Raw genomic sequence first — 12,131 nt, forward strand, 5'->3', positions numbered from 1 at the left:
GAGAAGTCTACAGGACATGAGAAACAGTCGGAGTATCATGTGGTGCTGTGGATAACATCATGTTTATTTAATGCAGTAGATGCCTAATTACTCTCTGAATGTGTTGCCCTTCTTTTATTTTTCAGTTTCTGCTGCCTCTCTGCACTGTAAGGTAGACGTGGTTCAGGAGTTCAGTGACTCCCTGAGCAAACGCGTTCATATTCACTCTCAGATACTTACTCAGGCTCTTAGCTCCTGCTTTAATCAACACTTTTTGTTTCTCACAGTGACCTAGTCGCCATATGCCAGCTAAGCTCTAAAGAGAAAGGTGTAAGCAGGAGTATGTGCTCCGCTGCTTCTATGCATCTAAGAAGTAGTTTTCCTCTGGAGTCAGCAAAGCTTCAGCATAATTAAAAGGCTTGTTTTTTGTTGTCAGCAGCTCTGTGAATAGGAGAAAAAATGAGCTGCTTTCTCAGAGGGATGAATGAAAGGTGATGTGGAATTTGGTATTTTATTTGGATGTAACTGAGGTGGTTGACTGCCTGTTTAATATCTCTGCATACCACCATAACATTAGTGTTTATGCTGATGACATCCTGATATATATTACAAATCCATCATCTTCCATCAGTCCATAGTCTGATTAATCACTACAGTAAGGTGATTAGCTATTTTATTAGCCTGGCAAAAACTGAGATTCTGCCCATGGCCAAACTCTGCTGGGGCTCTGAGGAGCAGATTTCTGTCGGTGAAAGGTCTGGACTGCAGGCAGGCCAGTTCAGCATCCACTCTCCTATTGTGATGCATGTGGTTTAGCATTGTCTTTCTGAAATAGTCAAAGCCTTCCCTGTAGAGACGTCCTCTGGATGGGAGCATATGTTGCTCTAAAACCTTTATCTGCTTTTCAGCATTGATAGTTCCTCTCCAGATGTTAGAGCTGCCCACGCCATAGGCACTTGTGCACCCCATACCATCAGAGATCCAGGCTTTAAAACTTAGCCAGGAGAACAAGCTGGATGGTCCCGCTTTGCTTTTTTCTGCAGGACATGGTGTCAGTGGTTTCCAAAAAGAATTTTAAATTGGGAGTCATCTGGCCACAGAACAGTTTTCCATATTGCCTCAGTCCATTTTTGGATCCTGTGCACATTTGGCTTCATCTTTACATGATGCAGCTTTTACTTGCATTTGTGGATGGTATGGTGAACTGTGGTGACGGGCAATAGTTCCTGGAAGTGTTCCTGAGCGGATGCAAGGACCTCCAGAACTGAATCACCTGATTTTAATGCCTCCTGAGGGGCAGAAAATCACAAGCATCCAGTACTGACCTTCAGCTTTGTCTTTTGCTGACTGAAATTTCTCCAGATTCTCTTCATCTTTTGTTGATATTATGGACTGTAGATGGTTGGATATTCCATGTCTTCACAACTTAACATTGAGGAACATTTTTTTTCTGAAATTGCTTCTCACAGATAGGTGAACATTTTGCCCAGCTTTACGTCTGCCTCTCTAAAATGTTCCTTTTATACCCACTTACTTACAGCCTTTTGTTTCCCCGTCCCTACTTTTTTGAGATATGTTGCTGCCATCATATTCAAAATGAGCTAAATTTTTTCATGAAAGGGTGAAATGTCTCTCTTTCAACATCCGATGTGTTAAGTTCCATTGGGGATAAAATATGGGTTCATGAGATTTGACAATCATTGACCTCTGTTTTTACAGACATTTTACTCAGCGTCCCAGCTTTTTTGGAATTAGGGTTGTATTTATTTCCTTTTTGCTCTTTCGTCCATCTGCTGTCGTCCACTTGGTCACACCTTGTCTTATAAGCCTTGTATGTTGAACGTTTTTCCTTCTTCCCTTGGTTGCAGGCATGTTCTGTGTTTTTGCACTGTTTGATAATGCACATTTTGTTATATTCTGAATGTTTCTGTGGTCACTCTCTGATGATGTGTACTTCTGTGTTGCAGGTTGGGCTACGTGGACCACGCTGAGGAGTTGGCCTCCAGGTTCCTCCAGTGCTTCCCAAAGAACCGTCTGTCAGCTCAGGCAGCACTGAACCACGAATACTTCAGCAACCTTCCTCCACGGCTCTGGGAGCTGCAGGACAGTACGTAACACAACTCGTCCATCACTGAAGCTCTGACTTTGATGACAGAGCTTACTATAAATAACATCGACAGTTTTAGAAACTTAAAAAAAAAAAAACGTGTTGTGCACTTGCTGACTTTTTTGGGGCAGACTGAACGTTAGCAGATAAAAAGTTCAAAAGAATTCAGCGTTGATCACGTCGTTACATCAGGAACAAATATCTAAAAATGTGTACCAGAGCTATTTTTTGCTTTCCTAAAATTAAAGTTACCCAGAGAGTCAGGAATAAGTCCTCTCTTTGTACCAGTTTCTCTTTTTAGACTCACTTCCTCTGTTTCAGTGCCACTTTCTCTCTTTTCTCTGTTTCCTTTATCCCTTTTGTCTGAGCTCCCTCAGCTCCAGCGGACTGTGCAGCCTCCCTCCTTTCTTTCTCTCTCACTGTTTCTGTCTGTCTCTGGAAACTAGCAGCAACCTATATGGATGTTTTCATATATGCAGAGGACATCTGTCTCATTATATGCCTCTGCTGGCCAAAGAGACACATTCAGCTTTAGTTTCCTGTTTCTTGATAACTTTGATGTGCAGCAGCAGCAACTCTAAAAACTCAAGACAAAACACACACGTTATATTTCAATTTACTCTAAAGCAGATTTATTAATACTGCAGATTTTTCATGTAAAAGACCAAAAGCAAAATGTTTTTTATCAGTAGGGACCGTCGTTTAATAAATCAATGCCAAGATTTCAATGGTAATTAAAACTGGCATCATTACACATTTATGCATTTGGAATTCTTCCATCTTGAGCTAGTACTCTGCATGTAGCTGGGTTGTGAAAGATTGTAAGAAACCCAATTAAAGCCCTTTTAAATTTGTTTGCATCTCATCTGTAGGCCTACCTAAGAAACACAGGTTCTGGTGTTGCACAGTCTTGCTTTGATCGTTCATTTTAGGTTTATGTCTTTCTGGTTAGCAAGATTGCAGCTAAATTTTGATGCTGTTAACTGCCAACCCTCTGACTCAAATGGACCTGACCTTTGCAGCAGAAACACACTGCAACAGTTGGTGTCTCTTTGAGAAATCCAGGCAGCCTGGGCCAACTTCATTGACCAAAAAATAACAATAAATGTTTGCCAACCTCATGTTTTCAATGACCAAATCTGAAATAGCTGTCAAAATCAACATGGCATGCAGCGATACACTCTAAAGTCTGGCACACTGAAAGATAGACCGTCAGTCCTACACATGGGTCTGCATGTGTCTGCCTGACTGCCTGACTGGGAAACTGAGTGACTCTACTTTCAGAGCTGTAGAGTTGCATCAGTGGAAGAGTAGTTCATGGAGCATAGTGCAGCTCCGCTGACGCCATGCTCTCTTATCCTTGCAAAGCAGATGTATTAGCCAGACTCCATGTCTGTCATCAGGTAAATCCATCTTGAAAAACTCCAATCCACTACGTTGGTGCCGAACTGAGCACTGTTTGGACAAATGTAGCATGTTCTAACATAGATAACGTTGCTTCATTTGCTTTAGTATAGCCATGTTAGAAATGTCGCTACATTACATTTATTACATAGCTTATGTAGCTTTGTTAGCTTTAACTAAAGCTTACGTAGCTACAGCAAGACACTGTCTACATACCTCTAGAATGGGTCTAGCTTTAGTAGCAAAGTAGCATAATTTAACATAGATAACGTAGCTTAATTTGCTTTAGTTTAGCCATGTTAGCTATGTCGCTACATTACATACGCAGATTATGTAGCTAATGTAATTTATATTTGTAACTAAAGCTTACATAGCTACAGTGAAACACTGTCTACATACCTCTAGAACGGGTCTAGCTTTAGCAAAGTAGCATAATATAACACAGATAATGTAGCTTCATTTCCTTTAGTTTTAGGCTTAATCCAAATTCTCCCCTTAACCCTCAATCTTAACCCTTAGTCTCAAAATGTGCATTCCCACGAAGTGCGAGGGCTGCTAATGGCTGTGTTATACGGTGACTTTAAGCTGAACATGTCTGTGGTTGTGGTGTTTATACATGTTATTTTGTTGAATATTAGCAGGTTCTCCTTCTTCTTCTTCTTCTTCTTCTTCCTCCGAATCGACAGACTATGTAGTTTTGGCACATTACTGCCCTCTACAGTCTGAAGTCATAACTGCTATTAAAGGGTCACCAGAAGGCCCTAACTCTTGGTTTTGAGGGGCGAGTTAAGACTGAGGGTTGAGCTTGAGGGTAAGATTGAGGGTTAGGTGGAGAATTGGGGTTCAGCCATAATCATGTTAGTTATGTAGCTGTGTCATCTACGTAAATCATGTGGCTAATGTAGATTCTTAGCTGTTGATTTAGCTATGGAGCCCTGTTACCTATATAGTTTAAGTAGCTTATATGCTTTCATTAGTGTTCTCATGGAGGACAAGCTTTTTTCCTGTAAGAAGATTGTTTTGTTTTTAGGTTTTACAGGTCAGGTTTTTGAATTTTTGGTATCCTAACCCCAAACATTAACCTTTAAGGTCTTTGTACACCAAGGCCATTATTTTTGGATGTGGGTTTTTTTAAACCAAATCATCAATAACTTATCTAAATAACTTGAACTGATGCAAAAATTTGCATCAGTGTGCAAACATGATGAGAGCAACATGAGATAGAATTTCTTTTTTAATGTGCAAAAAATCTGTGTGAAAAAATGGACTCAGAATGCAAAAGGGTTTACCCTAACAATAACTAGACGTTTAATCGGATTTTATTTTTTAAGGTTTAAGCTTGTATTTCCATCCTGATAGAGGCGGTGTCTCACTGTGGTGTTCTGCAAAGGGTTGGCGTTTAAGATTTGTGTTCTGACGGCAGACTGTCTTGGTAAAAACTGCTCTTCTTTGGCTGTTAAGGCCATTTTGATCCTTCGTCCCTGAAACAGTATAACTTAGTGGAAGTTTTTAATACTAAAGTTAATTTTTTTAGGTGAACTAAATATGCAAGTTGTGTTATCTTTGTTTATAAAAAATGTTGGTAAAGATTGAGAGTGTACCCAGTTCTCCAAGCAGCACTGCTCAGCCAGCTAGAACTGGTAGAAACAACCAGTGCTCACTTCTAAATGATAATATGAAAACAGACAGGGCATGTTTTTCAAAGTTGATGGGTGAACATCACAGGCAGTATAAAACCGAGATGAATTAATACCAATGGCCCCAGTGTCAAAATTCTTGACTCTGAGTTGCATAAGACAAGAATATTTTTACTTTTGGTCTGAACAGGAGAAGCATCAGGGGCTTTAGCACTGGCTATATTTCAATTATTCCTACAGAATCATGTTTTGCATGAAAGTCTGTCAGATATGACTGAAAATTAATTTTATATGACAGACTACATATGCATAGATCAACAATCCTTTAAGCTGTTATTCATTAGAGATGTGTAAAGCACGCTCAGCAGACCTGAGTGTGCCGCCACTGACAGGGTGGTAATATTAATGGGAGAATTCCATTTTAAATTCCCCCAGATTAAGATTTTTCTGCATTATTAATCCTGTTATCAGCACCCAGCAGGTTGTCATGTCTGAAAGTGGCGGTCACTGAGAGAGGGAGAGAGATGGCTCGTTTTGATTTTTGTCATGCTAGCTCTCTCTCTCTCTCTCTCTCTCTCTCTCTCTCTCTATTCTCCCTTCATCTGCGTCTCTCTGATTCTGCCTTTTCTGCACGCACATGTGACACACTGGCAAAGCTGCAGAGCCACTGAGGGACGAATGGCACCGAATTAAAACAGTTCCCTAAAATGAGGACAGGGCTGGATAAACACAAAGTCTCGTCTATGTGTGTGTGTGTGGAGACAAGAGCGGAGGGATGTGTCAAAATTATGCAAATTAGAAATAAATGCTAGATTAAAAAACTGCCTAATTACTTCAGTTTTATGTATTTGCCTACAACCACAGCGTTTTTCGTGAACTACAGACTGGAGCCAATGGAAGCAGACCAATAAAAACATTCTGCACTGCTCTAGAGCTGAACATGCCAGGAGTTACCTAATGCAAGATAAAGTGGCCGGAACAAAAGGCACACATGCTCATGAAAGTCATGAACCTTTCAAGTAAATGTCTTTATGTTCTCCCTGCAGTCTTGAACAGTATGTTTTCTAAGGCCAGCTGTGCGCTCTATTGTCATGTGTATTATGAATTAATCCAGACAATACGCAGACAGATTAGCCGAAACAAAGGCAGAATTACAGAGACAATGGAGCTCCTGAGGTTGCTCTTACAGTGTGGATTGGATTGTGACCTTTTTAATTTGATTTGACTGAAAGTTTGCGTGGGTGTGGGCAGAGCAAAAAGTGAAAGCAAAGGCCTCTGGGACAAACTGGCTACAAGAAGATTTACATGGATGTAGAAGAGCAACAAAGGCACTGTTTTTATGGAGCAATGTGCTCTATATCCACGCCTCTCAGTAAAACTCCCTCCCTTTATCTCTAAGTTATAGATTTGAGCTCATCTTTGAAATAAGCAACTGTGTGGGTTAATATTTCCCAAGAGTGGTTAGTGATTGTAAGCAAAAAAAAACAGGCATGCAGCTTTATTGATGAACCCTCCCCCGTTTAGGACAGCTCATCCTCTGACTGAATTTAGATATTTCTGACCTGAGCCCTCTCCTAAACTGTCAACCTTGTTTCACCGGTAATAAAATATGAAAAAAAAAAAAAAAACTTAGCACAGCTGATAAATGATTTTGACATTTAAAAAGTTAAAAAGATAAGTTTAAAGGCTCACAATCTGAGAAAAGTAAATTTATCATTTTAAAAAGGTCAAAACTGAAATTGAAAAATAATGTTTTCTTAATGGCAATTATATCAGAAAGAAAGTCAAAATCATGAGTTTAAAAGTTTAAAAAAAATGAAATAAAATTTGTCATCATGAAATTAAAAATCAAAATATGATTCAAATTTTAAATTGTGAGTATAAAAGGTCAAACTATGGGATTATGTAGTCAAAGTTTGGAGTTGAAAACATGAGGTAAAATAAAAAATGATTGGTTTAAAGGTCAAAATATCACTTAAAAATTAGTGTTATGAATCCTAAAGCTCAAAATATTATATGAGAAGTCAAGATTATGAGCTGAAATGCTTGAAGTATGATATTAAAAGTCAAAATCCTAAATTTGAGTCCTAATTGTGAGATGCTGAATTAAAACTCTAATTTCTTTTCCCACATTCCTGACTTTTTATCTAAATATTTTACTCCTTACTTTTTCAGATTTTGTGACTTAACTAGGGTATCTTAAATCATCAAGGATAAGTTCACATTTTTATACTGCAGACCTCAGACTGATGGACCAGTTAGAACAGAAATATGAGATCATCTTGCAGGCTGGATTTAACTGTTTCACGGGCCGGATTTGGCCGAGTTTGACACCTGTGACTTAGAGTCAAGTAACCAATAGTAAAACAAGATATTGAGTAGTTAAATGAGAAACTAATCATCTGGTCCATCTGGTTGGGCATCAGGACCAGTCACCACCTCACTTTGAGAAATCATGACCAAAAGTCCAAAAGTATTCAGCCACTCAAATATATTTAATAAAAAACATAACAGTTAAGACTTTAGATGGAACAAAAACCTAAATGATTGAACAAAGAGACAGAAAAAAAATGTGTCAAAAGCATTTTTAATACATTTTGTGAATGGAGTAAAATAAAAAGTTTAGATTTGTCAGGATGTGAGGACTGTTTTTGCCGCAGTAATTTTTTGGAGGCACATGTTTGCATGTTCATATTGCCCATGGCCAAACATGTACACACTGGTTCTGTGCAAAATTTGCCTCCCCCAGTTACTGTAGAGGTGTGTCCCCAATGGAGGTTCATCACAACATCCCTTAGATGTCTTACTCTTTTATATTTCTATAAATCAATGATGATCAATGTCATTTTTTTAAATGCAACAAAAAACCCCTCTTCAAAGTTATGGCGAAAACAGATTACTACAAAGTAATTCCAAATGCGATGTAAAATAAGTGACTGCATAAAATTTCACCACCTATAATGTGACTGATCTAGTTCAACAGAGGTCCAGCAAGTTGGTGCTAGCGGTCTTACAATTAGTGAAATGGTGATCACCTGAATGCAGTGAATGTGTCTCAATGATTGTAGTACAAAGAAGCCTGTGTCTGGAAGGTCAGATCAATGGTTAATTGGTGTTCTTGGCTACCATTACATGAAAAAGACAAAAGAACACCCACAGTAATTCAGAGATAAGGTTATTGAAATGTTTAAGTCAGGGGATAGATAAAAAAAAATCCAAGGCATTGAACATCACCAAGAGTTCAGTAAAATCCATCATCAAGAAATGGAAGGAATCTGTAAATGTGCCTGGATCAGACCGTCCTCACAAACTGAGTGAGCGTACAAGGAGTAGACTAGTGAGAGAGGCCACCAAAGCCATGTTTCCATCAGGGGGTCCGATTGGATTCAGTTCGGTTTGGTATGGTTTGGTACGCTAAACCCCCAAATAGTTTGCGTTTCCACAGACACCTGTGCTCTCACTTGGGTGGGCGGGGCTTTGAAAGCATGCATGTGAAGTCACAGCGCGAGTCAGCTGTTCCAGCTGCAGAGTTATAGAAAGGATGAGTGAAATCAGTCATGAATAAGCAGTAAATAGCTTTATTTCAGCTGAAAGTGCTTTTTAAAAAAATAACTACATCTTAATGATGTTAACATCTGTCAGTACAGATCCTCAGCTGATGGAATACGTGTACAGAGACGGTTTGAGTCATAACGCTACGTTAATATGTGAATATATCTAGTCTAGAACAGTTTATACAACAAAACGTGAAAGTTTAGAGCTGTACTGTGAGAATTCGCCGCATTAAAAATAAAGTAAAAGTTCAGCTGGTGTTAAAATCAAGCTAGATTAAGTCAGAAATCTGGGGTGTGCTGATCTCGTTTTAAAACACTCTGCAGCCTGAAGTTTTACAAGCCCGATCAACAACTAGAGAGCGATGTTTTCACAGGTTATCTAATGTAAGACGTAGATTAATAACTAGTTACAGATGAATGAACTGTTCTAAGGCTTCGTATTCACAAAACTTCTGCATTTAGTTTCTCATCCATTGCAGATTGATCAGGCTGATGAGAGCCTTTGGGCTCTGCTGTATGTTCTTACAATCATCCAGATAAACGTCAGGAAACTTGATTTGTGGCCAGATACCAATATCCATAGACTAGGAAACAGTTTGGATCTCCGTCGAGTCCAAATATTTCCCATTTAGGCAGATATTGGTCCATTTTTCTCCTGTTTTCGCCAACTTCTCACAGCGCAGACTTCCGTGTCTGAAGCCCAGAGGCGAGCAGCTGAGTTGCGTGCTGACGTGACGTCAGTGCAGCCCCTATTGTTGTGTGTGTAGCTCCACCTTTTGGTATGGTTAGGTAAGATTGGCACCCCTACGGAAGGGTGCCGAAAAGTGGGACAGTACGGGTCGGTTTTTTGGGACCCTCTCTCTATGGAAACGCCAAAAAAATTGTGCCGTACCGCACCAAACTGAGCTAGACCGCTTGGTGGAAATGACCTACAAGACACCTAGAACTACTCTGAAGGAGTTCCAAGCTTCAGCAGCTGACTCACTGGTTCTTCACCAGTCAAAGCTTTATGGGAGAGTGGCAAAGAGAACGACACTGTTGAAGAAAACTCAGATTAAATGGAAGAATTGAAGAAAGTTCTTTGGTCTGATGAGACCAGAATGGAGCTTTTTGGCCATCAGACAAGACGCCAAGCACTGACGTCACCACAGACACACTGTGAAGCACGGTGGTGGCAGCATCATGCTGTGGGGATGCATCTCAGTAGTCAGCCCTAAAGGGCTTGTGAAGGTGGAGGGTAAAATGAGAGCAGTAAAAATCCTGGAGGGCAATCTTATTCAGTCTGTTAGAGAACTACAACAAGGGAGAAGATTTATTTTCCAGCAAGACAATGAGCTGAAGCATTCAGAGAGAGCTACACAGAATGGTTTAAAGACAGCAAAGGGAATGTTCTGGAGCGGCCGAGTAAAAGCCCAGACCTCAACCCGATAGAGGATTTGTGGCTGGACTTGAAAAGGGACGTTCACACCTGACTCGTCCCAGAGCTTGAGCAGTTTAGCAAAGAAGAATGGAGTCATATTTCAGTGTCCAGATGTTAGAGCTTAATAGTGGTATCAATGTTTGTTAAATTACATTTCTGTTGAAGGTGAATGGTCTCAGTGGTAGAAATATCATGCTTTGTGGTGTGAATAAGCCAAAGGTTCTGTTTGTATTTATGTAATTTTATACGGTACCTTACACGCTGTTTTTCAGTCAGTGTCTTGCTCCCTGATGGTCTTGTTAGTGTATTTAAATCATCTCAAACTTCCATTAAAAATAAAGATTTTTAAATGTCACGTGTAGCAAGTCAAAAATAAAGTTTTTTCTAATAGTCAAAAAGTGTAAACCCTTAAAGCACAGCCACTAAATATTCAACTATCCCGGTTTAAATAAGTGTCTCCATCTTTAACAACTCACTCTGAAACCCTCTCCTGCCTGTCAGCCTACATACTTCTAATCCGCTCTCGTCTTCTCCCCCTGCAGTGTCTTCTATCTTCACCGTACCAAATGTCAAGCTGCAGACAGAGAGCGGGGACAGCATACAGGTGTGTGCACGAAGGAACAGTCATGGGAAGGCATCCTCTGGCAGCAAACACTGACCTGAGGCAGCATCCTGCACATGATGCCTGACAGGTAGGTGCTCATTAGCATTCAGGAGGAAACAGAGAGAAACAGTGAGCTGCAGCATAATACAGTCAGAACTCTCACTAACATTTCAGGTTATATGAGGTGGAAGTTTAATGATCTAGATCAAACATGATGACTGCAGAAACCAGAACAAGGTTGTTTTTTATTCTTCTTTAATTACCAAATATGAAGAGTGGCATCCAGTCTGATGTGAGTGTGTAAATCTGTACTTATATCTAGTAGAATTTCACTGATGCATTGGTTTGTTTTACTTTTCTTATTGCATAAAAGAGCTATTCATCTGCGAAGTTGGAAGCTATACTTTTAATGGAAGAAAAACGTCAGAACTAGTTATTGATTGCACCCTGGATAATACAAGATCTTTAATAAAGTACAAAAAACATGACACACAGTTTGAAATATGGTGCATAAAATACATACAGTATAAAATACAGTCATTTAAGGATGGTGTAAGTCAGGAAAACTTTATTTATGAAGCACATTCACCATGCTTTACAGAGCCTACAAAAACGCATTTAAAACAGCATGGAAAGACAAATGTAATAACCAAATAAGAAAATCATAAATATTTCTAGGGATGCCAACACATTTACAGTTACTCATGCTAGGTGCAGCACTGCAAAGATCATATCAGTTCTTGCAGAAGACTACGTCACAGTCTACTTGAACCCCAGTGCTCTTAATTCATAAAGCTTTAGTGGAGGGCCTTATTAGGAATTTATTGTCACTGGTTGCTTAAATTTTTTAGATTTTCACCTCTCTCTCTCTCTCTCTCTGAGAGGTGCATGGAGCACTGAGCAATGTCAGCCATGCTCCCCTCTTGCTTTTTTTTTTATCTCCTCCAATACGGAGTACCGATCTGATACCAGTGTAAACTTTCTGGACTGACTGTGCAGACTAGCAAATTATTTTAGATCTATATTTGACTCAGAACATGGATCAACAAATAGAATCTTAATGTGCAGCATCTCTGTGAGCCTAAAGTTGTTTTTCTGCTGATTATTGAGTTTTAATCCTAAATATTAAAATAACAGTAATACAGAGGGCTGCATCACATGCTCTCTCCCTCCATTATTCTCGATTTAGACCCTAGACACAGACCCTCACAAAGGATAAGCAATATGACAGTTAGCATTAAAGCCAATGGTAATAAATGATCAAAGATGGATAAAAAAAGATGTTCAATATTGCGTTTACTGGTGTGGATTTAATCATTAAAGTCCCCAAAAGTCACACAAGTTCTAGGCTGGCTGAAAATGCTGCTGAAGGGGATTCAAAGGCATCAACAGTGTCATTGGGGCAGCATATCGGCTAGCTTCAAGA

The 12,131-nt window shown here is 39.5% G+C and overlaps 1 protein-coding gene across 3 annotated transcripts in view; it reads left to right on the forward strand.

Moving 5' to 3' along the window:
* The window catches only part of cdk14 (cyclin-dependent kinase 14), a 391,958-nt gene that overhangs the window by 297,190 nt on the left and 82,637 nt on the right, over positions 1-12,131 (forward strand). For all 3 annotated transcript variants that reach the window (XM_041794334.1, XM_041794335.1, XM_041794336.1), the window contains 2 exons: positions 1,947-2,086; positions 10,644-10,793. In XM_041794334.1, the coding sequence (XP_041650268.1) occupies positions 1,947-2,086; positions 10,644-10,759 (256 nt within the window). In that variant the 3' untranslated portion in view covers positions 10,760-10,793. The remainder of the gene's footprint in view (positions 1-1,946; positions 2,087-10,643; positions 10,794-12,131) is intronic.

The sequence above is a fragment of the Cheilinus undulatus genome, linkage group 8, assembly GCF_018320785.1.
Source record: "Cheilinus undulatus linkage group 8, ASM1832078v1, whole genome shotgun sequence".
NCBI classification, from domain to species: domain Eukaryota; kingdom Metazoa; phylum Chordata; class Actinopteri; order Labriformes; family Labridae; genus Cheilinus; species Cheilinus undulatus.